This window comes from Thunnus maccoyii, chromosome 15 (genome assembly GCF_910596095.1).
Source record: "Thunnus maccoyii chromosome 15, fThuMac1.1, whole genome shotgun sequence".
NCBI classification, from domain to species: domain Eukaryota; kingdom Metazoa; phylum Chordata; class Actinopteri; order Scombriformes; family Scombridae; genus Thunnus; species Thunnus maccoyii.
In genome coordinates, this window is record NC_056547.1 from 26373515 (window position 1) to 26400345 (window position 26831).

The 26831-nt window shown below is 42.1% G+C and overlaps 1 protein-coding gene across 3 annotated transcripts in view; it reads right to left on the bottom strand.

The window, feature by feature from the left end:
* Positions 1–2574: 2574 nt before the first annotated feature.
* phactr4a (phosphatase and actin regulator 4a) overlaps positions 2575–26831 on the bottom strand; it is a 32827-nt gene continuing 8570 nt past the window's right edge. The window contains exons 3-15 of one of the 3 annotated variants that reach the window (XM_042435342.1): positions 26732–26776; positions 16335–16505; positions 16172–16252; positions 14976–16073; positions 11953–12327; positions 8911–9478; positions 7616–7854; positions 6681–6843; positions 6334–6389; positions 4809–4870; positions 4543–4680; positions 3918–3994; positions 2575–3734 (exon numbers count right to left, since the gene is read on the bottom strand). In XM_042435342.1, coding sequence (XP_042291276.1) covers positions 3719–3734; positions 3918–3994; positions 4543–4680; positions 4809–4870; positions 6334–6389; positions 6681–6843; positions 7616–7854; positions 8911–9478; positions 11953–12327; positions 14976–16073; positions 16172–16252; positions 16335–16505; positions 26732–26744 — 3057 coding nt within the window. In that variant the 5' untranslated portion in view covers positions 26745–26776 and the 3' untranslated portion in view covers positions 2575–3718. Of the gene's footprint in view, positions 3735–3917; positions 3995–4542; positions 4681–4808; positions 4871–6333; positions 6390–6680; positions 6844–7615; positions 7855–8910; positions 9479–11952; positions 12328–14975; positions 16074–16171; positions 16253–16334; positions 16506–23856; positions 24380–26147; positions 26310–26731; positions 26777–26831 lie in introns of those variants that run through there. The other 2 variants (XM_042435341.1, XM_042435340.1) reach the window with 2 other exon arrangements.

Below are 26831 nucleotides of genomic sequence, written 5' to 3' on the forward strand. Positions count from 1 at the left end.
ATTACCCCAGTGCAGTCATAAATATTCAATGCTCATATTCAGGATGAAGTCGAGTTGAGCTCATGATTTTTTTTTTTTCCCCTTTTTCTTTTTACAAGAACATAATAACTCAACAATAAACACAGTCGCTGTCAATATTTGAGATTTGTAATTATACATTCATGCAGGGCTGCTTTGCCAAAACTGAAGTACTTTATGATTTTTGTTTTTCTTGCTTGGTAATTACTGAGGTTTACTGATGCAGATAGAAGCAAAATTATGCTGCTTTTATTTTGTGTCACATTTCCTTGATGGTTTTAGAAGAGTTACAGAGTTTTAAAGGATAGGTTCACAATTTTTCAAGTCTGTCTTAAAACAACAGTCAGGTGTTCATATGAACAGTAAAAAGGTTTTCCTCGTTATTAAAAGATCCCCTTCAAGTGCGCTGTCATTTTTCTTTTAAATGCATTTAAAAGTTGATCTGAAGCTCATATGAGGTTTCAGCAGTCTGAGTTAATCATATCAAAGCCTAGCCTGGCACCAAACATGTTAGAGAAGCGAACCTCTGCTCTTCTTCTCTGGCTGCATTTAGGTTACCGGCCAAGTAGTCAGCAGCTCTAATTAGCTCAGCACATGTTCCACTGTGGGAACAGTTTGACAGTGTGATAACTAGCTAAACAATTTAAGAGATGAAATCTTCAGGCAATCTGCTGATAAGGACTCACATGCTCAGAGTTAATGTAATTATAGGATTCATTTAAGCCAGCGTCTGAGAGACCGGATACATCTTATCAAAGCCACGGGCTGACCTGGTGCCGTTCCCTCTAAATCAAGCACACACATTGTATCTAGTCAGAGATACAGTATTCAATCATTCAACGTGCAGCCTTCAAAATGAAGCGGAGTGACTCAAGTGAAGGATCTGTAATAGATGGAAATGACGACAGCCGATGAGGAAGAAATTGAATCAAATGGGGCCTTATGGATTTGCATTCTATCATCACTGCTGGTTTGACATGATTACTAAAGGTTACTGACAGCGGGATTCAATATGTGCTCTATGATGATATGATTTATTAAGCCAGCACGTCTCATTCTCTACAGTCTCTGTGGTATTTTATAAGTCAAATTGCTAATGTCATGTGGACAGGACTATATAGAGGTTTTAGTTTAATAAGATTCAAATAAACCTGTTCTTATATCACACATCAAAGAAAAAATAATTATAGTAAAGTTGTTATATGAAACCTTAAATAATGAGCTTCAAAGTTCACCAGGCTGACAAAACAGTCTCACTTCTGGGTTCATGTATTGTCTGTTTTGGATCATAAGTTATGTGATCAAACTGGGGTCAAACTGAAGGTGAGACTGTTTAGTCAGTTGCTGTTTCTGAAGTCAAGAATGAACATCGAAACTCATCTTTGAAGGACATGGATGAGAACACACAACTTTCACATATTAAAACCTTTCAAAGTTTATATGGGGAATGTGTTGGAAACCAGTTACATATTTAAGGAGCGAGCAGACATGAAGCAACATTATCATTCATTTGGAGTTGTATTTAATCGTGTCTACCTGGAAAATCTATTTCTGAGAAAAATATTTGGCTGTTTGGTGCTACCAGGTAGGGTGCAGTGAGCTTTATTCACTACAAACAGCTGCTCACTGCTGAAAACGATGCTGGTGAGAGTGAACTAAAACCAAAACTGGCTAAAAGATGCTAAAACACTCTGGCACAGAGAGGTGAGCTGTAGTGTGGGGATAATTCTCTGTGGGTTTGCACTATAAGTGTCTCCTTTCACAATACAATATATACACTCGTTTGATTTATTATTAATAAAAAAATTAACTACAGCAGCTGTAAGATGCTTTTAAATGTAAATAAACCTCCATCTGCTGAAGATATGATTGACAGAGCAGCTACTAAATAGACCTTGAAGTGAGATTTTATCAAATGATATTCAATTTTTTTTTTCCAAAAGACGTAATGAAATGTGTTTACGTGTTAGTGTGTACTAGAGACTTTTGACATTTCTCTATAAATATTTGTTACAAGGTAAAAGCTTATTGATTTGTTATTGGACATTATAAACTGATGTACTCTGCAGTAAGATCTACAAAGTGATTTTGTTCTAAAACAAAACAGTTCAATGAGTAAAATGAAGATTAATAATATTTCAGTATGTTCATTTTGATCATTTGACATTCAGTTCATGTCTGAAGACTAAGTGGAGAAGAGCTACATCACTGTTGACTACAGTCTATTTATTTAAGCAGCATCACAGGGGCTGTAAAAGAGAAACACTTGATTTGCTCAAAGAATTGTCAGATAGACATCTGAAGCTAATTCTGCTGTAGGGACATTAAACCACACAGGTCCAGAACTATGATCCTAATGAAGGGTTTCTTTGTCTTAAACCACATATTCTACAGATTTTATATAACACTGCCCTCATCTGGTCATAGAGGCCACATACTTGTCATTCATTTGAAATCATTGTTAAATAGCCCGTAGTTCCCAGCAGATGGAGGGATTACACTGATGACTTGCTGTTAACTGAACACACAGTTAGACTCAAGAATAAAGACAGCATGTTGAAATGTAAATCACAAGTTATTTTAATTTCTGAGTGGATTGTTCAATTATACTGTGGTTTTCCAAAAAAAAAGTTTTAAAGATCTCTGTATCAAAAAAGAAAACAAAATATTTTGTACCATTACTAGTTGGAAATAACATTTGAGAAATACTTTACAATTAAAACATATCAGCAGGCAATCAAATCTACACAGGTGGTCTATACAACTATTGACCTGCATATATTAAGTACCATAAAACAGCCAGGAAAATAAAAATATGTACATTTTCCTGCTGGAATAATTCAATTATAAACATATAGAATTATGGTTTCAAAAATGTTAAATTTTCTATACACCCAATTAAGGAACATGAGGTGCCTTGTTATAAAATTATCTAGTGATATGTGCTCCATGAGAATCATTTAAATGATCAACAACATACAGTAAAATGCACAGGTTATGATATTATATATTAGGTTGGAGGGTCTAGACTAATTTTTCCATCACTAACACACTGTTGTACCACATGGTTTCACATTCTGTCTGAACCTTAAATTACATGAGTGTGTTAAATCATATGAGGAGTAAGGCGGGTGCTGTGTGGCAACCTTTAGATAGACATTTATAGTACACACACGTATCTACAGTGCTAATATAAAACTACAGTGATCTCTTAATGTGCGTAGTCTTCCTTTCCTGGGAGGAAGGGAGAAAATATATGGTGAAGGAAGGCAAAGGCAAGGTGAGAGTAGTTTCCCCTGAGGGAGACAGTGTGATACATACAGTACAGTAGAGGTTAACCCTCCAGTTCAATCTAACTCTTAATGAGCTGTGCAGCCCCCAGCAGACGGTTGGGGGGAAGGGTTTCTCACACTTTTAGTGTTGGCACCGGGCGCCTCCGTCATGGACGCGCCAACAAATTCCTCCTGTCCTGAACTCCACGGTCAATGTTCTGAGAACCACCTGAGGCTGAACCACTGTGTGGCTTTTCTACCTTTGGTTCCAGTTTTCAGCAACGGTAGTGTCTTCAGCTGGAGCGGGTTAGTAGGCAGTCAGTAAAAATGAACCAAATGGGCCACATGTTGAGTTCATGGTGCCTCCTCGCTGCAGTGCGGACAGACTGGACACTCGGTTTAAGTGCTTTACTGGTCAGCATGGGCGGCTAAGGCCGGTGGAATCTGGGGGAAAAGAGAGGTCAAGAGGTTATTCAGGATGCTACATGACTGCAAACCTCTTCAGATTAAAAGAAGAAAATGCAGCATTCTTCAAAAGAAAAAAACAGAACTCATGAAGTATTGATGACTATGCTGAATAAACTTGGAGAACAGTTGAGGTGAATTATTGATGTGTACGAGCCTGACCGGGTATAGATCCTGCTTTCTTCGTGAACCTCCATCTCTGAACTCTTGAATTCATTCAGCTCCTTGCGGATGGCAGCCTGAGAAGAGACAATGAAGAGACAGCGCTTCAGCTGGAGTGGCTTTATTTGTTTACAGCAGGGCACAACAAGGAAGGAAGCATGTTTTTGCCTTTTAATATTCCAAACAAACAACAAGCAGCAATGTTGAAACCGTGTGTTGCTTCCAACATTTTCCATATGAGAACATCCATATGATTTCTGCTCCTACATATTTTATGAGCTTCACTGAACCAGGTAATTCACTTGGTCAAACTCAACACAGCCATTAAGCAGCGTCTGTATCGCATTCCCAGGATTCTTCCTTGATACTGAACCTGCTTGGAATGCAAATCCTCTCAGAGTTGACCACAGTAAAAGACAGCGTTGTTAAAAATGCACAGGGCTTAGACGCTCTCTTGCTAAGAAGCTCTAAGCCACCAGAGCCCTGTTAGTATGAAGAAAGGTGTCGAGCGTGTGTGTGTGTGTGTGTGTGTGTGTGTGTGTGTGTGTGTGTGTGTGTGTGTGTGTGTGTGTGTGTGTGTGTGTGTGTGTGTGTGTGTGTGGAGGTGAAATGTGTTGAGCCTCACCTTGTCAGCAGGAGTCAGCTTGGTCCACGGTTTATCTGCTCGCCGGTCGTAGTCGTGGGCATGGGTGGACTCCACGTACTCGTGGAAACGCAGGATCTTCCTCGCCTGAAGTTCAGCCACTGTTGGTCTCTGGGACAGCTGATGGTGGAATGAACATGTTAACTGAGGTCTGTCTCAGGTCTCACACATGTGTTTTCTAGCTCATAATAATGATCAAGGAGACATATCGGTGAATGCATGATACAGTTACTTTGTTGCATCCTGACCTTTCTGGTGAGCCTCCGTTTGATCTCGCATCTCTCTAGTCGTCGGTCCGCTTCATTCTTGGCTGCAGAAGGAAGGAAAAAGACATTCCATGAGAGAGAGAGAGAGAGAGAGAGAGAGAGACACTGCAGCCAGTCAGGTAGATTTCACCCGAGCTGCTGTTGGCACGGTGCGCTCACGGGAATCTTTAATCAGCACAGGGCTCTGCACAAAGCGCGGCACTGTTCGAGAGCGGGTGCGAGGCATCGTCTTGGCCAAGGACAAGCGAGACAGAGGAGGGAGGTACGGATCCTGGATCAAAACGTGATGACAGGTTCGGAGAACTATTATGTTCAGACTTGGTTTTGGGATCCGACTTAGCAAAGAAATGATGCTGCGCTAATGTTTCACCACAGTAGGGTGATTTTTAAACTGGACTCCAGTGATGTTTTTGTAATAATGTTGTTTTAACAGTTTACCACAAGGGGGCGTTTATTTTGTACGCCTAGGCCCAGATGTACACACACACATATGAATATGTTTCCTTTTTCTCAGATTTTTAAAGCCATGCATATAACATGGTTCTGTTGTACAAATCTAAATTAGTGTGACATTGTGTACATGTGCATGAAATGCTTGGGGACGCTTTTAAACTGGATTAAAACATGACAAGAGGTTAAAGACAGTCCTAGTGTCGAGTCAAGAAGGTCAAGAAGGCGGGTCGTCTGATATGAGCCTTTCAGGGAGTAGACACCCTTTCAGTAGCTGGTATGGCAGTGAGGCTTAGTGCTAATTAATTCCCTACCACGTAAAAACAAATCTTCTCTCCGGCGCTGCCTGTGCTGTTACAATACCTACTGCGCAGGTTTGGATTTACAGTTTATGTGTCTCACTGAGTCTCTACTGAGCACGACAGCTACAGCATCACCTGCAGCGTTGCTTGAGAGGCCACACACATATGAGACACAGCTAAGCTGTAACCCCTTAAGGCATGTCTGTAAATCCAGCTTTGATCACCTGTTAAGCGTATGAATATCTGTGACTGCTGCGCCATCATCGTCGTTATTAAACATTGAGAATCAGTAACTATCTAGATCATTTGCACTTGTATTGAAAAAGACGTCATATAGTGCTTCATAATAACGGATGAGATGAAAAGGGAAAAATAAAGTAAATAAATATCATAAAACTGAGTATACAGCTGTGCATGTTTACTATGAATATTTTAATTTACATTCAGACAGTTTATGCATGGGGTTTTTGGTGCATACGCATGGTTTATCCAACTGGCTCCAGGAGTTGCAACATGATTCAAATCAGACATCCTTTCCAAGTGACCTCACCATTAATAATTTACAGAACTGCTGTGTGTTTAGTGTTTAAACTATCAATACGCCTGAGGGCCAAAAGAGACTTTTGATTTCTGCAATGATGAGAAAAATGAAGAGTGTGCTTTCTGACGTTGTGGTGCAGACGAATCGAATGCAAATAAATACACCTGCATGATTAAATGAGGGAACGGAGAGATAGATGAAAGGGGAGTCTTACCTTGAAGGATGTTTCTCTGCTCCAACTCCTCTGCTGTCGGTCTCTGACTCAGCCGCCTGAAGATAGAAAACACTGCTGACTACTCAATTTTAAAAGGCTGATATGGGTTCAGTCTAAAACACACATTTTGTCTTGAGAAGTGTGTGTGTAAGTGTGTGCTCCATCTGGAACTGATGGAGCACCTGTCAAATAGTGAATTACATTATAAATAATGTCAAACAGCATGACGGCTGTTACATCAGAGATTGATGACCTCTATTTTTATGATAAGGATGTATGTCATCGTCATGTGCATCAGTCTGTTGATATGATGGAGGAGACATTAGGGAGGAGCAGCAGCTCTTTACCGTGTTAGTGCGGTGCCAATCCTGTTCCTCACTGCCACCCACTGCTCCCTGTTGTTCCAACTCATGCCGTCCTGGTTCTCCTGAGTGTCTCTCTCCTCTCTCTCCTGTCTCTCCAGCTTCAGGGCCAACGTGTCCTTCCTCTTCACGCGGCTCGCCAGCCCACCTACCAAGCAGAATGATTATTATCACGATCGATTCATCTGCAGATGGTGCAAATGCCAAAAAAATGCAAAAAATGTTTATCACAAATTCTCAGAGTCCAGTGTCGCATCCATAAATTGCACCGATTGTCTGACAGGAAATCCAAAACTCAGATTTACTGTCATAATATAAGTGAGAAAAGCGGAACATTCACAGCCAGGAGTTTGGCATTTTTGCTCGAAAACATGTTTTTATGGTTTAAAAATGTTACATATCAAGGTCTACACAGACTGAGGACACTAATTATTTTCAGTTTTTTCCTACATAACATGTATGTAGAAAACAAAAAAGGTCTTCAGGCACTTTTAAGTATAATAAGAATAAGAGAAAACAGTATATCAAAGCACTATTTATTTATTCACTGTGAAGTAGAAACTGGGTGGGTGCTCTTAACCATAAGCATGCATGATTAAATCTTATGATTATATATTTGATCTTATACTGTAGGGCTTGTTTTCTTATTCTCTTGTGTTTCTTGCTCTACTTAATAAAACCTGGACATTATTTTATTCATGTTTTTTTTTTTTTTTATCTTCAAGAGTCTCATCAAGCCTCCTGATCTCACTGCATTTCAAACGTTCTTTCAAGCATTTTATTGAAATACAAGCTTTCAGTACATGTTTAAAAGCAAAAAACCAGCATTCCTCTTCAGTTGATCGGTGTTTTCAAGCAGGGCACTTGTATCTACCGTCTCTACCGTATGACCTAGATATAATACAACGGGAGCAACTTACTCGGAGGGCCTTCCTCATCGTCGTCGTCATCGTCGTCGTCGTCTCTGTACAGGACGGGACCGTCGGAGTCGGACTCCTCCTCGCTGTCGTCGGGTCCTCCGCCTTCGGGGATGACGCAGACATTAGGGTCTCCGATCAAACCCCTCCGGCTGCGGGGCCCCAGCTCAGGCTGGCGGGGGAATCTCTGAGGCTGCAACTTGCGCAGCTCCTCCTCCATGTCGAAGTCATCGTCTTCTGGCCTACACACACATGAGAGGTGTATCGTGTTGAGTCATGTCATATTGTGTCTGATAATACACATCACATATAAATTTGACCACATCAGATACATATATATATAACCAAAAAGCTCACATTAAGTTATAACTGGTTCTTCCTGCAGTATGAGAACAAACTGTAACACGTTGAGGCTCCTTGTAGCCTCAATCCACCCTGATGTTCTAAGCTACCTATGCAGCTCAGTACTGTTAGGCACAATCAGATGTACTTTACAACCCTTTTGCCAAGTGAGGGAATAAAGCTCAATTGTTTGCTGAGGAGATTAACAAGGCACAGTTCTACAGATTGAGTTGGCTGGCTCTGCTGCTGCTGGAGTACATACAGGTCAACAGCCTCAACGCAAAGGCCTCATATCTTTCCTTCATTATGGGAATGTACTGGAAACACATCTGTGAGTACATTCATAGACATTTATTGAACATCTAATAAATAGATCATTAAAAAGTATGACAAACTGGCTAATTTGCCCGAGTTGATTTTACAGAGAAAATAACTTTTATATTATGGATGTGTTTATACGCCACATCTGGAGCAGCTAATTCAAAACCTTGGTTACTTCCAGCTGTAAGTCATCTAGCCATACTGGTAGAGGATCATTCCTTACAGGGTTCTGCCAAGTTTCCCATCATTTACTTCCTAATGAGGTTTTTTTTTTCTACAATGATAATGGCGCCACAAAGGCTGATTAATCAATCTAAGTAGACTCTGCTACTTAACTTGTTTGTGTTTGAAAATCTGGAACTGGTGAGTTTTTGTCATTTTTTCTCTCTGTCAACTTAATTGACTATTGATTCTATTTGGATGAAGCTTCAGGGAAGTTTATTTTCACTCTCTGTCAGGCTACTAAAACTGTGTTTGTAGCTACCTGTCTTGTGACTCCATGTGACTTAATTTAATTGAATCAAATACATAAATTCCTCAAAATTAACCTCTCAACAAAGACAAACTACAGGGCTGCTCCTCTTCATTCTCCACTTTCAGTTATTGTGATGCAGTCGTGCAAATAGGACACTTACAGCCTGAGAGGTTCGATGGTGATGGGGAGAGAGTTCCGTGAGTTAACCATCACCTCGTTGAGGAAATCTGGAGGAGATTCAAACAGCAGCGAGTGGGCCCTCTGGGAGCCGTCGGGGTTGGGCTGAGCCGGGCCGGGGCTGGCCAAGGCTCTCTGGATGAGGATGTGCAGGGGGATGGCTGGAGGCTGGCTGGGAGGCTCGGTGGTGGGGCTGGGGGGATCGACTTGCACGGTGGTACCGGAGGAGGTGCTGGGCGGAGGGAGCGAATGAACCCTGGGAGGAGATGGCGGTATGTGTGAGGGCGGTGATAGCAGAGGTTCAGTAGAGGGCTGCTGGGCTGCCGTACTACTCTTGTCCTCAGTGTTATCTCCTACGGGGACAGCAGAGGGCAGCGGTACGGGGGCAGACGCCGGGTCAGGGGTGGAGGACTCTGGGATTTGGCTGGGAGGAGAAGGGTCCACAGAATGGCGCTTGGTGACAGGGGTCATCCTCTTTGGTGGGGTTGGTGGAGAGCGCTTAGTGGGTGCTGGAACCACGATGATGCCGCTGCCAGCCTGTGAAAGCTCCGCTGTGAAGAAACCACAGTAACCAATTAATACAGTCACATGAAACAACACTCGATACATGCGTCCAACATCCAAACTTCATCTGCAGCCACAACATGATGCACATTCAATCTGTAGAAGGGTGAAGTTAGTGTTTTTTAAAAAAAACAAGCAGACAAGCAAACGTGACATAAACACTTTTTAAAAACAGTTTCTGTTACTGCTGAGTTGTTGAGTCAGTTGTCAACAGACAAAAGATCTTTAATCGTCTGCAAGCATCATAACATGATGCTACATGTTGTATCTGTGAGGGCTGTGCAACACTGGGGAGTTCAGCATTTCAAGATTTCACAACATGACACATTTCCATTTGTTTAGTAAGTATTCAATTAGACAAACTCTGCAGTCTTTAGTGAACATCCACTGGAGTCAACAAACACATTCAATACACTCCAGCACACTGGATGTTAATGTCCATGCAGTGGTTCCTTGGCAGCGCTTAGAATAAGTTAGTTGAGCTGAAAACAGCTCTGCCGGCTGAATACACATGCGATGCAGTATTGGGGTTAAAAAATGGAGGTGAGATGTTCCGTGTGTTATGAAGGATCTATACTGGTCGAGATCTGGCGCCCCGCTGGGTACCTGAGCAGGTCTGGCTAGCCCTGTGCCGCAGGTACACAGGAAGTGAAAGGTAGAGGCCGAGCTCACTCTGGCGTCTCCAGCCGGTCCAGTAACAAGGCTGCCTGACCTTAGAGCCCCTGTTCAATGAGGAAGCTGGCAAAAATGAGTGGAGATATCAGGAATGGGGCTGGGTTTATAATCCAAGCTGGAGAGAAATACAAGAGGGCACTAGATACATTCAGATAAGGTTTTACACTGTCCAGAAGCAACCCATCAATGAAAAAACACTTCTGTGGAAAAATAACTTGGAGCAGAGTTTGCTTGCTAAGCAGAAGATAATGCTATTTGGTAATTCTACCAAATAGTTTGTCATAGTTTCATCATGATGCTTTCTGAATATTCCCGCTCATTCTCTATGATTAAACAGTCTTCTTTAAGGGAATTAATCACAGGGAAACACCTTTTTTTCTTAACATATATTAACATGTATTCTACATCTGATTGACCATATTTACATGTAGTATTATATCCAAAATATTTATAAGTATCCAACAAATTTTGCTGTAAGAAAAAAAATAAAACAGCAGATGTATTCTACTGGGATTCCCTGCGTGAGACGTGGTCTTGTGCACAAAGTTAAAACAGCCCATCACATCCGCACACACTCTCTCCTCTGAGTCCATTAACAATGTATATTGCAAGCTAGTCTTTCCCTACAAACGTGCAGATTGTATCAGTAACAGTGTGAAGTGAATGCAGTAACATATGCATAGAAACCTCACCTAACAAATGGTAGTGGAATGTGTTACTGCTACAGAGACAGTGTGTGTTTCACAGAGACAGTGCTGGGATGGGCTGTGAACAAGAGCAGCTGTGGCATGCTGGGACAAAGGATATGAAACACTAAAAGCCAATCAGTTTCTATCTAGCCTCCAGAGAATTGCTGGCATTGCATAAATGGTGCAAAGACAAGCCGGTACGTGTCCCCCCCCCGCCTCCAGAGACTGGTGCTTGTGCACACTGAAACTGCACACTAGCAACACGTTGGAAAACACTACGCAGCAACCAGCCTCAGCTCACACTTATATGTGGGGAGAGACTCAATGAACTTATGGCCGAGACTTAAATGGCTTTAAAAGACACACTATCCATTCAAAGAATATCTTGCTCTACCACCCGCAGTTTCTTACTCACTTCCTGCACACCCAGCATACCACGTAAATCCCAACCTCAACTGACACCTCACAGCAGTTGTTTTGTTTGAAGGAAAGATTCAAAAGAGTACTGCACCTGAAAAAACATCTTCCCCGATGGGAAGTGAGCTCATAAATGGACTTTGCACCTGCAGCAGTTGAACGTGATGTTTGACTGATACATTTATCTACTTAGTTTCACATTAAACCGGCTGTTTTGTTCGGTTGCACCCTTTGTATTTACACAATAACTTCATGTAAGTGAGTGTGACAAGGGCAGCACCATCACATGTGACCTAGCAAACATATACAGAGCTACAACAATTAGTCCATCTACAAAAAAAATCATCAGCAACTATTCTGATAATCAAGTAACTGTTTAAGCCATTTTTAAGCAATGATTGAAAGCATTCGCTGGTTTTTCAACTTGTGCAGCAGTATTTTTGTTTGACGCCAGAATGGCCAAGTGATCTATGAACCTCTTTTGGGAAGACATGCAATTTGATACCATTGTTTGTCAAAGATTCAACACACAGTTTCTCTGGGTCCTATTCAATCCTACACAACTCATTTTGGAAGTTGTTTGACAAATAGTGTAAACATAGATATGCATAGACCAAAGCAGCTGTTTCTTGAGAGAGATGTACAAATAAAACAACAGAAGCAGACGCCAACAAACTCACCGAGCAGTGCAGGGTTGCTGTTACGGTTGGTGGGTTTGGGTGGAGGGACGGGAGGCTGCTTGCCATGGGGAGGGACAGGGGGCGGCGTGTCGGAGTCGCCCGAGGAAGGTCGAGGTGGGTCATCTGCTATTAGGGAGACTGTCCGTGGCGGCCTGGCCACAGCTACAGGAGCGGTGGAGGAGGAGGTGGAGGAGGAGGAGGATGAAGAGGAGGATGAAGAAGAAGGGGTGGGGGTTGAACTTCTGCCGGGATCGGTGGAAGGAGTAGTGAGGAATTTCGGGGGAAGCAGGGCCTGTTTGGCAGGGGGAGGTTCCTGCTGAGAGTCCTGTGTCGGGTGAGGGTCGGGGGAAAAGCGAACACCAGCGGCAGCGGATTCTACGGAGGGAGGACACAAACAACACACACATGACATGAGCAGGGGGGGGGTCACGACAAGGCTGCTATATTCTGTTCTCTACATTATGAAAAACTGAGGGTGACGGAAACACATGAAGGATATCGCAAAAAACACAAGAGGGAAACAAAGGTGTGACTAAACCTTGTAAAATAAGCAGATCTGTTAGAGTTTACCCAGGGGGCAACTCTGATCAAGGCAAAGACAAATATTAGGAGACGAGGGGTAACAAGCAGACACGGAGACAGATCAAAGCAGCACATACGGGTTCTAATGATTTGTTTCTCCCTTTTTTCGTGTTTATATAAATCCGTGTATCAAAGCCTGATATTTACTAGCGGCTTCATAACTCCTGTCAGTGTAAACATTCACCCGAAATACCTCGACAGCAACATCAGGAGACTCGGGTTCGCAGATGTGTTGGTATTTCATCATAGCAAAACGTTCACCGGCTGACTGTTTGCTGAGAAAATGGTTCACGATCACATTACGCAAGAGACAGCGTGTCTGCATGTTAGCTCACATTGTCGACGTGACGGATTCGAGTGCAAACAGGACGTAAACGTTTCATCTATGGAGTATAGTTAATGATGCAGAATGCAATAAAAGGCGCAACCTTGAAATGTCAAAGCTGAAGTCAAACAGTATACTCTTGGCAAATACCCGTTATATAAACAGGTATGGTGTATTTAATGAAGGACTGCCCAAAGAAGGTAAAAGCACACGTGTTAATGCTCTAAACTGTTCTCAGGTTAATAAATCACACCCGTATGACTCATCTATAACGTAAAAATGTGCCATCTTCCCTGAATGAAGACATTGTACTGGCTGATTGGAAGTTGGTCAAATCGCTGCACCTCATCTTGTTATTTCGGTGCTTGCTTATCACTTGAAACATCACAGTCGCTGTCATAGGTAGGCAGGCTTTCCCTGTTAGGAATGCAGATCTGATTCTCTCTCAGATAGTCAAATGGTTCTAGCATCATCGCTACCCTAAATGGTTGAGTGGTATATTATAAAGCGATGCTGTAGTCTACCTGTATTGTATAATAAGGGGATGGTGGGAAGTTTTTCAATGGAAATGGCTTTTAGAATTCATGATACAAACGTGTGGAGCTCCTGGAAAGAAGATCATTGCTGTCAAGATTAAAGTCATTTTTACCTCAATAAATCATGTCAGCACTCTCATTGGCTGTGATAGAAAGCGGCGTTGCCATATGAAAAATGCTTGTTCTGATAAAAGGCATTGTTAGCTCACAAGATATACATTTGTATGCAGTCAAAAATAAGGAAAAAGTTACAGCGCCGTTCTTCGTCTTGTTCTGACTTGTTTTCACTATCAACAAACACGATCATACATTTTGTAGTATCCTCACAACATGTTTTTAAATGTTTGTGGACGTACACGTCAGCTTGGGCAGTACCACCAACGTAGCTGTGGAGCCAGTACATGCAGCGTTCGTGACATGTGGGGTCGTGTGTGGATCATGATACGCAAAGCTGTTTTCTGTTGTGTTGAGTGAGAATTCTAGTGTGTGAATGGGAAAACTTATTTGGGCACGAGAGTGTCTGAGCAAAACAGTCAGATTCTCTCCAGTGATAACAAATCTGTTGAATCTTTTCTCTTTCTCATTAGCAGAGATCAGTGCAGGTTGTCTGAAAGACGGTGTCTGCACTCGACTAAAGATTGTTTACGAGGGAAGAATCTCCACTTTGTGACACTCCTGCGTGATCGCAAGAGTGTTTCTGTAGTTCCGACAGACTGGAGAACTACTCTCAAGTAAAACGATCAGCTGATTGCATGACATTGATTTCAGGAGTCACGTTGTCCCAGTTAAACTTTCATTCATATCATATTAATAATTCACGTTGAACAACTTCATAGTGTTGAACATTGATCTTCAGTATTTGGAGTAAGTCAGATACAAGAATACAGATATACAAAGTGTCAGATTACATTTTCAGGTTGTGAACATTAATGAGGTTGCCACTAAAGTAACTCATGTAAAGGGGGCGGCTGTGGCTCAGAGGGTAGAACGGGTCGTCCACTATTCATATCAGCGGTTTGATTCCCGGCTCCTCCGCATGTCGTAATGTCCTTGGGTAAGATAATGAACCCAAACCTGCTCCAGATGGCTGAATGTGTGTGTGAATTGGTGAATGTTGTTTGTAGTGTAAAAAGCGCTTTGAGTGGTCGGAAGGAAAGGCGCGTTTAAAGTATAGTGTGCCAAATTTAGCAGGCTGCACCTGTTACTCTTTATAAGGATGGAGCTTGGGTGTGCACTGGGCAGCTGTGTTATTTAGTTAAATATAGTTATATATTATCTCCAGCAGAAATAGTTTTCTATCCATGATAGGAGTTGATAGAAATAGGGCGAAGTTTCTGTGTCTTTTCTAGTCGGCAGTCAAATGAGTTAAAGGTTGTACTAAGATAGTGTGACAACTTGATTTTTCTTGACCTTTTCTATGAAGCCTGTGACTCTGATTCAGAAGAGTGACAACAGACCCATCAACATTCCATCTTTTCATTGTGCTGCTCAATGTCACTAACTGGCGGGGTGAAAAGTAGAAAAAAAAATAACACAGGCTGGGTTAGGTCATGGAGTTCAACACGAGAGAGAGATCCTACCTGAGCGTTCTCTGAACTCTACAGATGGGTTGTATCTGGGCAGGGTGGACCTGCGGTCAGCCTCTGAGGCGGGCCGAGGCTTCTTGTTGTCCTCTGAGGAGCTCTTCTGTAGAGGAGGCCGTGTGTCCATCTCAGAGACGGGCCTGACTGGAGGTCGAGACTCGTCCACGGAGCGCAGAGGCTCTGGCTTTTCTCTCCTTTCCTTCTCCCGGTCGTCTCGTCGTGCTCTTTCGTTCCTCTTGGACCAGTCGTCCCATTTGTCCCTGTCCTCTCTCCTCTCTCTGTCTTCTCTCCTGTCTCGCTCATCTCTTCTATCTCTGTCATCTCTCTCCGCTCGAGGGTCTTTCCTCTCCCTGTCTTCTCTTTCTCTGTCATCTCGGTTCTCTCTCCTTTCCCTCTCAGGCCGCCGATCCCTGTCTTCTCTCCTGTCCCGCTCATCTCGCCTTTCTCTGTCTTCACGCTCCCTCTTTTCCCTCTCATCGCGATCTCTCCTTTCCCTCTCGTCCCTGTCTCTCCTTTCTCTCTCGTCGCGATCCCTCCTTTCCCTCTCATCCCGATCCCTCCTTTCTCTCTCATCCCGATCTCTTCGCTCCCGCTCATCCCGATCTCTCCTTTCCCTGTTGTCTCTATCTGTCCTATCATCTCTCTTCTCTCGCCTGTCCCTGAAGTCTCTGTCTTCCCTCCCTCCTTCTCTCTCCCTGTCCCTTCTTTCCATGTCTTCCCTGTCTCTCCTCCCTCTGTCCTCCCTGTCATCTTTGCCGTCTCTCCTCTCTTCTCTGCGGTATCTATCATCTTGTGGAGGTCCTCGGGTTAAAGATCCTCTCTTATCCACATCTGATGGCAGGCGGTTTCGTCTGTCTACATCCACAGGAAGCCGTGCGTGAGAGTCCACATCCAGAGGTGCCCGATTGCTTCGGGAGGCGTCGGACGGTGCTCTGTTTCGGCGTTCGTCTCCCTGAGCCAGCCTGAGGGAATTCACCTTGATGTCGGACTCCCCTCGGGACACCCGCACTCCCACTTCTGACACCTTATCCACGTCCATGGGCACAGGGTGGCCATTCTTCACTGGTGCTTTAGAGTGGTTCACATCATTGCTCTCTGTCCACAAGAAGTTAAGAAGATGTCATCAAAGTTAGAGCTGAATAATAAAGTTTTTAGTTCTATCAGTTCTTTTGATATTACTACACTTTACCTACCATTCTCTGGGATTTCCTTTAGAACCCCTCTTGCAATCAACTCTTGACGGCTTTTTCGAACTGAAATCTTTCTTTCCAAAGCTGACAAAATTAAAAGATAAATAATCAACCATAAAAAATGCACACTGCAAGTGTAAATAATAAGCTTTTGTACCCAGCTTACCTATAGATGTTTCAGCAAACTTCTCACTTGGCTTCTTCTTTCTCCATTTCCAGGGCTTGAAGATCCTTCCCATTTTGGAGAATTTGCCTTTGCGTTTGGTTGGAGGTGTTCCCCCTCCAGAGTTTCCGTCGTCAACCCCTGTTGTGCTGTGTTGCAGGTCCACCTCATCGTCTGTAGGGAAATTACAGTGGCAAAAAAATTTGACTTACAGAAAATAGTTTTTGCAGATAGTCAATACCTTTAAATATGACCAAGTCACATCATCAAAATTTAGCATCAGAAAAGAGGAAGTTCTCTTATTTTAATGCAAGGTTTTATTTTAGCAGAGCTGCTGGTCTCTAATAGATACCCAGCAGGTCAAATCAATCTCCAGTATAACCCATAAAGACATCAACACGCTCTCTTTGAACACAAAAACACTCTGTTATAAATGTCTAAAAAGTTGTCTCTGAAGACCAACGATATCACAATAATGGTGCACTTTTATTGCACCACTCACAAATCTCATATTTGTTTTGTAAGTACAGTACATTGTGTTCACGAATGAATGGAACTGATAAGTCCCTGCTACACTGTATTGAAAAAAAGCCACATATTCTTTAGGCTTATCACAGAGTTCTTGGCCAACCTCTGTTACTAATTAGGATGGAATGTGATCTGCAGCGTTACTGAATGCCCACATCCTGATGACAACCTCCGGTTCTGTGAACACCACCACTCAGAAATCTTCTCATTCAGTGTACAGCTAATGATTAGTCTTCAACACTAATTGTCATGATCACAAAAAACTGGTAAAATTGATCAACATCATAATTTAAGAGATTTAAAAAGGTAGACAAATCAATAAAGCGTGTTTGAATTATGTAACAAATAGGTCAAACAAACAGCATTATCTCTATTACGCCACCTTGAAAAATATGGATTTATGATTTGGTTTGCATGTCCATATAAAGCAGGTCTTGAACTCAAGGCTGCTGCCTCATTTATGCGTCATAATAAGGGACTAACTCTCTAAACAAGGCTGGTCCAAATTCCACTCTGGCTGCCTGATTAGCTGTCACATGAGAGCCAGATAGTGAAATATGGGCACAGCCTCTTCTAGTATAATTTACATGGTGGTGTGAATTAACGTGATTCTTGCCATAGTAGTGAAGAGTATAAGAGCATGTCACATCCTCTGCACTTGTCAGATTCACTGTCAATATCAAGTTTCATATTTTTGTTAGAAAAATAATGCAACTTAAATTTGTTGGGAAGTTCAACAACTCTGACAGAAACCATGACTCTTATGCTATTGAATAAACTAAGATAGCAATGGGAGGGAAACCATTATTGTAATACTTAGGTGATGAGTCGTATGGCAGAAGTTACACAACACTCTGCTGATTGGCAGCAAGTATAGAGCCATGCAGGAGGACTGTAGTTCAAGTACAGAAAGGAGGGAAGGGGATTTTAACCACTGTTTAACAGTTAAAGATACAGAAAGACAAGTGAGCTTATTTTGTCATCTGAGCTGTTACATTGGGCGTTATATGACACAATGTGAAGGAGGCATACTTGATGGGAAGGCTGAAAATCAATCAAAGTAAATAAAGAGATGTGGACAATAGAGGTGGTATAATCTGTTATTATGTCATGTTGACTTGGGGCTGTGTGGTATGACCAAAATCTCATATCCCAATATAGGTCATTTCACATCCAGATAACGATATATATCACGATATAGCACATTTTCTGTAAATTCAATGAAACTGCATGATTTGCTATGGCCTTCACAGTCAACAGATCTCAACCCAGTTGAACACCTATGGGAGCAGACTGGTGTTCATCCCTCCACAAGAGTTCTGAAGGCTTGTAGAATCAATATCAAGGCTGAGGAACAGCAATCTTTCCAAACGATATTCCTTCAATTGATGTTTTGATGATGGTGATGGAGAGCACTGTCTAGCATGTCAAATGTTCAACTGGGTTGAGATCTGGTGACTGTGAAGGTCATAGCATATGAGTCACATCATTTTCATAGTCATCAAACCACCCAGTGACTCCTCGTGCCCTGTGAATTGGGACATTTGTCATCCTGGAAGAGACCACTCCCATCAGGATAGAAATGTTTCATCATAGGATAAAGGTGATCACTCAGAATAACTTTGTATTGATTTGCAGTGACCCTTCCCTCTAAGAGGACAAGTGGACCCAAACCATGCCAGCAAAATGCCCCCCACAGTATGACAGAGCCACCAGATCCCCTCATTGTAGGCGTCAAACATTCAGACCTGCACCAGTTTTTCCTTCCTCCTATATCATCATATCGCACAGCCCTATGTTGACTCTAAATTTAACTGAAAGATTTCATTTTAATATGCACAGTCATTGACTTCCATATATGCATATTCAAGGATGTATGACACACCCTCATCCATTTTATATGGACTATAAAAAAGTGGGGGCAGCTGTTGCTCAGGAGGTAGAGCAGGTTGTCCACTATTTGGAAGATTGGCGGTTCGATTCTCGGCTCCTCCAGTCTACATGTCAAAGTGTCCTTGGGCAAGATACTGAACCCCAAATTGTGTGTGTGTGCATGGGTGAATGTGGCTTGTAGTGTAAAAGCGCTTTGAGTGTTTTCGCAAGACTGGAAAGGCACTCAATAAATACAGATAATAATCTTTTTCTAATTTCCAAGAGAACTTTCTCCTCTAATTGGTACCATCATTTAGAAAAGACTGAATGGGACCTCTTAACTTCTTGGTAAAGAAGCCAATCAAGAGTGACTAGACTTGACAGCTACTGTTGACACAGAGCCAGCAGTAGTTTCTCAGAAACACAATTACCGCTGTGAATTTTTTTTTTATGTTTGCCCACAGATAAATTGCCTCTCTGAAGTGCACTGAAATTGTCCATGTACAAAACACTGAGAACGTGTTATGCTCAGCCTCCATGAAGCAAAGGTTGTAGTAAAAGTAACAGAGCCAATTAGCAGCTAAGGATGTGCAGGACTGAAATCCTCTGTGTCACAGTGCATACATGCCACCCAAAAGGCATGTATGGAGGACAAACTTATTTCAGCAAGAGTCATTAAAGCAGCCAGGCAGAACACATAACCCTGCCTCTAAGCTAAAAAGTCAAAGCAGTCCTCATCAGTTCCTAATAATAAGAGAAAAGGAACTTTTCTAGCAGAGGACCTCATCAACACATAAAGATACAAATACAGCCTCAGGTTGTGTCAACACTCAGAATGGACAATTGAATCTCTGAAGCTGTTAATACTAAGGAGTAACTAGATGACGTCTTTTAAAATAAAAACAATATCATTATAATATCAGATATCAGCTTTTGACACCACATAATTACAGTTTCAAACCAGTTATCAGTCTTATTCTTACATTATTCTTACTACACTGATCACAATCTAAGTGTAAATTGGGGTTACTAGGATGTGAAAAAAGGTCAAATTAAATAAAATAATGAAGACAACAGACAAAAACAGTGGAGGCAAAATGGATTAAGAGGCAAGACACAAGAAAAATGTGCAGGTCAAGGTGAAAAGATGGGATCCTTGATTTTCTTCCAGCAAGCACCATAACTGATGGATTTCGATTCAATCACATGTGACAGTGGAGGGGGCGTACCTGTCCTACAGATTTGTAACATATATGTTTGGATCGTCACCTCTTACAACCACTATGAAAGCCATGTCCAGTGGATGAGTTTTTCAAGGTCAGAGACTAATGTAGCCAGAATTACGTGCTACAGAGGACAGCTCAGGACAGATCTTGTTGGAATGGAGATATTAATGATTAATGCATGACCTATTAATCACTGTCTAGAATTTGATCAATCAAAAACATATGAACTGACAATGTGCGAAGTTGCTGACATATTATTGTGCATCTCCAGAGTTTGGTTCTGTCCATGCAGGGTTTTTTCCTGAGGATGGTATCAGTATCCTATTATCACACAACTGGAATAACCGTGCCGTCACTACTGTCGCCGTGGACACAATACGAGTGGTTTTCCGTATGTCAGGTACAAATAGTAAAAGGTGTTGAGTTTGAGTTAACCCAGACTGCAGAAAGCCCGTCGTCTGAAGCTCTTAATCTAACCCATCCATTGTAGATTCTGCTTCTTTTACCATTCCTTCCAACAATAATCTCTTACAAAAGTGATCCATCAAATTTTAACATAAGATCTGCTGATTTTCCTCTTCAATAAACAACTAGTAGACTGAAGTTTGTTATCAAGATAATGGGGCAGCACCATTTCAGTTTCCTACTTGTTAAAAGGTCACAGCCCTTTTCATTGATGCATAATTGGGTTGTTTAGTTCCATCTAATCCATGTCCTCCACTAAAGACCAGTGTCTAACTATGATGTGTCTCTTTTTAACAGAGCTGGGCTGAGATTCCACTTTCACAATGTCATATGTTTCACATTTTTAGTATTTATGTATGTCATCTGATTAGAAAGCAATAAATCGTGGATTGCAAGTCGGTTGATTTATAATCTAGCGAGTAATGCCAGCTGTGGTTTACACAACACTCTCACATCCAGATGGATATTTTTTCCAAAGCCTGTGACATAACCAATTTCAGACTGTTTTTCAGAGTGAATAACTTCCATTCACATAGGATACCTTTAGGCCTGGGACCATATGCTTATCTCCAGATTCAATACTATCACCTTACTTGGGTGCCAATTCAATTCAGAACTGATTCTCGATTCAAAAACGATTCTTGACTGGAAAAATAGAAAAGGGGGCACTATTTTCAGTCTCTTGCTCCAGTATACTGTGTGCCAAATCATTCACTGGTGTCCTTCATCTGCTGTAATACAATATGAAACATAACTAGCAATTAACATAAATGGTCCGGAGCCTTTTTATTTTGAAAGTTAACTGCATTAATGAATGAATTAATTAATGTGAAAGCATCTTACAGTCTCCTGCCAGTATGAGAATAATAAACTGAGGAGGAGGTGGAGCACTCTGCTGTGTTATTAACGTCATGTCTCCAGCAGTGGAGAGCAGCCTCTCTGCTGCACCGTCAGCTCCGGGGAAAGACATCGCTGTCCAACACGCTGAGCGGCTGCAGGGTTTTTGAGGTGAAACACTGAGCACAGAGTTATTATCTTCACCTCAGAGTTGGTTTAAATGGTTTAATGCTGCAATGTGTGTTGGTCGGTCGGTCTCACTTGTTACTGCTGGAGTTCACTGCTCCGCTCCACTAACAGTCTCTGAGTGACCACATAGAAAGTTCACAATATACTTCATGTTCATCTCGCAAAAGGTAATTATTTAGTCATTAAATCAAAAAATGCTTGCTTCCGTCAACATCACGTTATTAACTAACATTTAGAAAATTGATTTTCATTTGTGAATTGATTCAGAATCGTAGTGTGAATCGATTTGTTCCACCCACCATTAGATACTTTCATCTGTTTAAAGGGGCGACTGTCGACTGTGATTATCCCAAACATCTGCACTTGCACCGTCAATGTGCCAACGCAGTAATGGTGGCATCGCTAGAGAGAACACCGTGTAGATCAGCTGCGTTAGTTACAACTTGAGGTATAAACATGACAAACTACTGCTGTGCTACACTGTGTCATGTATCGCGTGGCAGGACAGAGAGATGTGTACTCCAGCCTTGACCTCATTTTTAAGCAGCTCTTTGTCCTCACACTTAGATTCATTTATCTCCACTGGGAGCACACAACAAGTTAACACTTCACAAAGGCAGGTCAGGTGAGGTTTTATATGTGGATGTGCAATATATTTTGACATTACTCTGTGTATGTCCCTGTTTATTATGATCACTGGCATGCATGTATGCTGTGATGAGACAAGACTATTCAAAACAGACATACTGAATCATTTTGCAGTATTATTTACCAAAAAACCTACATTTTGGGACCAGATCATTTGCCGAAACAAACATATTTAAGTGCTGGTTAATTGGCTTTCAACCTAAGATCTCCCATTGATGCAACTATGTTCAGGAAAAACACCCTTTCCATAAAATGTTTACATTATTTTGTCTACCAACTGTACGAAATAAAGCAGGCTGTTGCATGTATGTGTGAAACCCCGTGCTGAAATGCAGGTACACACACACACACACACACACACACACAGGTCAGTGAACTGTGTGCAGACCACTGTCTCTCACAGCTATTCCTGACACATATCCCAGACACCAGTGGGTGTTAAACTGGGAGGGGCTGGGTGGCAGTGAGCAGGGAGAACACTGATGTTACTTGGCTGCAACGGAATCAAAGTGGGATGTGGTGACCTTGTGTTATGAAGCATGACAATTTGTGATGGGTGTTTTTCACAGAACAAGCAGAGAATAAAAAAGGCACCGACCCTTAACAGATGAGGGGAAAGATTAAAAAAAAAAAAAACTAAACTAAACACTGACACACAACTACAGATCTGCATTTATAGGCTGACTCTAAACAGGAAGGCTTGTTTCAACAAAACCTATGACAGCAGTAACAACACAGGCTTCTGCAAATACTCAGCCATTCAAACTCAAAGGCCTACTAAAAAGCATGAAAGCTGCACTAACCGCCCGGCACTAATGCAATACCCTACAGTGCTCGGGTCAAGCTGTCCATATGACTCATGCCATTCACATGACATGTTGACACCGACTCCAGAGAATAGCACACCAGAGGCAAAAATACATTTTGCATGGAAGGCAAATATATAACGAAGAGGATGTTCTCATGTTACCTGTTTTATTTAGGCACGAGTGTTGAGAAGTGTTTGAACAGAAACCAGAGTGTACTGTATGAAGCAAATATTGACTGACAAATTATACGTAAACATGACGTTGTTTCTATTCTACAAACACAAGACCGGGGTCAGCAGGTTGGTGTCAGCAGCTTAAAGTTAAGTGATATTATGCTGGAGAGAGGTGAAAACAAAGAGCTAGCCTGTGTTACAGATGCTACACTGCAATAGCTACAAGCTCTATCATCAAGAGGAGGTGTAAGTGTGCAAATACAACTTGAGGGAGGTTCCTCCTTTAGACGACAAAAAACAGGTTCTGATAGTTTGAAAGTCTGTTTTGAGCTCTGCCAGAGAGTCAGGGGGCTTTGGGGAGCACCGTACAACCGCAGACTCGCAACAAAACTTGTAGAAGTCAAGTCATATAAGTTCAAAAAGAGAGATCCACATGGAAAGAAGTGGTGTCAGTTGGTGCCTTGTACCGTGAAATCTTGTTTTTCAGAAAATGGCTCCACGGGGAGATGGAGTACTGCGTGCAAACAGAGAGAAGTTTTGTGTGGTTTGTATATTTCACAATCACCACATTCCATCTGCATGCATTCTTCTACACCTGTCTGTGCCTGCCGCCTACCAGTCTCTCTCTGATTTACAAACACCTGTTCATATATATTGTATCCTGTTGTTGAGACTCTATTCTTCACTAATGCAAACACGCCCGAGCAGGTATTGAAGATCACCTCAAAATTATGTTTGCAGCAACCGTGTAGCTCTGAGGCTCTGGCTTGAGACTCACCCGTGTTGTGTTGGGCTGGTTGCTGGGCCACTGTCTCACTGCTAGCACTGTGTCCCATGCTACGGCTCCTGTCCCCGTTGGCCTGCCGGGCCCTGCCTCTCCCAAGGCCCACGGCAGGAAAGGAAAACCTGAAGCCACCTCGCTCTCCTTCAACTAGACATAGAGCTCCTGTAACTCAAGACCGTTTTTGACTGCTCACTTGCTTCATTTAGTTTCTCGTCTCTATAGTCATGCCCTCTCCCTCTCTTCAGCCTGTGAGATTTGGTCTCTCCCTCTCTACCTCCCTCCGTCATTCCCCTTTAAAACACAAACACACTCACTCGCTCACTTCTTAGGTCCCTCCCTTCTTGGAGCTCTGACTTCATAAATAAGGTAGGCCAATAAGGTAATCCAGCAGTCTTGGATGCCTTTCATTCCTGAGAGCGCATTTTTTGGGGGCAAAGTTCACAGCAGGCAAGCTTTGAGGTTTGGCCGGTCCAGCCATCAAGCCTTGAGGGGATTTGCAAAGCGGTGGGGCCCCCCGCGAGCACCATTTCACAGACTGACAAAACACTACTCCCTGAAGGACGAGGGGCGGGCTCTGCGGGGTGAGGTAACTCGAGAAGTGTGGAAGGTGAGCTGGGCCAAGGTGGAGCTCAGTGCCAGAGAAGAGGAAGTGACACAGCAAAGGTGTCCGATGACTGTCCAGGGACTGTCCTTTTAAACTATGAAATACATGTGCTAACTGATAAGACGTATTAGATGTTAGTCACTCAGTTTTACTATTTACCTCAACTCCCACATGTTTGGTTGTAAGTACTTTTATTATGACTTAATTTGCACTTCTAATAAAAACAGAAAAAATGTGTCCTGTGTGGAAATAAAACAGCAATAAACAATTCAGCTATTCTTTGCTGGAACTACGGCTCTCTAAATATTTCTGTAACACTGTAAAGCACAATAATACATCTCACAGCAAAGTGCTTTACATATAAACACCTCAGCAGACACAAAGCCAAAATCTCACATACATAACGGAGGAGTCTGTGTCTGAACGTTTCTATTAGAGCGCTGTGTGATTAGGTTATATCCAATCAGTGTGTAGGAGTTAGAGGAGCTCATTACCCGTCTTTTCTACAGCCAATCAGACAGATGTTGGTTTATAGAAAGCAATCCAAGACAGCTCAATGCAATATGGTGTTCATGCTATTTTGTCCTGCCCATATATATACAGTCATGGGAGGCGGGTATATCTTAAAGTAATGTAATCTCACCCAAAAACATCACAAAGCTTCAAACACAGTCTTGAAACTTGAAACTTCTCAAAGGTTTCAACTACATAAGATGCAAGGTGTTTCCGTTATTGTGTCTGATTTCAGCTTACTTTATATTTTTAAAAAAAAAGGATAGATATAGGCTATAACAGAAGGAGGAGGTTTGGTAAGCAGTGAGAGAGCAATATATCACTATGTTTTTAGACATTCAGTACATCATACAAAGCTGACTTAATAACATGCTGTATTACTGTTGCTCCCTCTACAGTCCAATTAAAGCCACAGCATAAGAGCACAACTCTGACACAGGAATGTGTGGAATGTAAGACCACATGTCAGGTTTTATGGTTCAAGGACAATAATGAGAGCAATCATGGAAATCATCGGTAAACAGACAGGGATAATAACCAGTAACATTTTCTAACGTATGACTCACACCGACACTGAAATCCTTTTAATTCTTTCCAAAGAGCAGCAGCAGATGGAGACAGACACGTTAACTGAGAACAGAAAGCCCGGCTCGACAAAACAACACCTTAATGACTCACAAAAACACAATCACACTGTGTCATCAAGACAGCCCCAAAACATACCCATACTGATTATAACGTAACATGAGTCAACACGCTGGATGGCTTTGCCCTTTCACATCAAAATGCGTGGATATGTAAGGCATTCCAGTTGCTCATCAGCCATGCCTTCATGTCAGAAACGCATCACTTTTAAAATCGAGCAGAGGAGGAAGTCTGGTTTATTTTTACAGCTTGGCGACAGCGCCAGGCAGGGATGAGCAGATCCAGCTTCCTTAATCTGTTCCTGCCATGGCCCAGTAGCCTAAAAAGTGCTCATGGAGCCATGCCCTGTCCTGTCTTGGTATTTTAATAACCCAAAGAGGAAACTGTCTCAATCACGTTGTATTCATGATTTCAAAAACATTTTTGCCAATCAAGAGAGCAAACTGTAGTTTAAAGGAGGAACTGAAATGTACATCTTTAAGAATTTAACATCCACCGACAGAGAGAAAGCAGGTTTACTCACGAAAATATTCAGACTGTACAGCCATCCCAGCTGTGTTCCCACGGATGTCACAAATGTACTACAACAGTTCAGCTTAGGAAGCGAGGTCCCCTGAGCGACTGTATCCCTGATACGCCAAGGTCGTCAATGATTGAGCTCAGTGGTGAAACAGACACAAGGCCATGCGTGGCAGTGACAGAAACCGGCAGCTCTGATAACCTACAGGTGTGTCCTCTGAGTGAGGGCCAATCAGATAGCTGCAGTGTCAACACCACAACGCGTCACAGGGCCTACCCTTTTATGGACAGCTCCATAAACAAGCACTAGGTTTGTTGACTCACCATTTTCTGTCATCGTGATACCATGATTGGGATAAAGTTAGTCTCACTACAGCCTACGTATACATTAAAATAGAAACTCTAACTCAGTTGGCATGTTTCAACTTGAAGTTCAACAAGATTTGTTTTGCTTTATATGCTTTTTTTTTTAATTTACTGACATATTTCAAATGAAATCTGGCACAGTGAAATTGAAAAAGTCTTTAAAAGTTTTACAAATATCAAATTAATACATCTGAAAAACAATAAAAAGGGCATTTTTCTTACCAGGATTTTCCATCACAGTTTCCAAAACTCAGCAGCCGACAGCTCCTGAAACAAATGAACAAAGGGATCATTTGAAATGTAAAAAAGTAGAATTTTGATG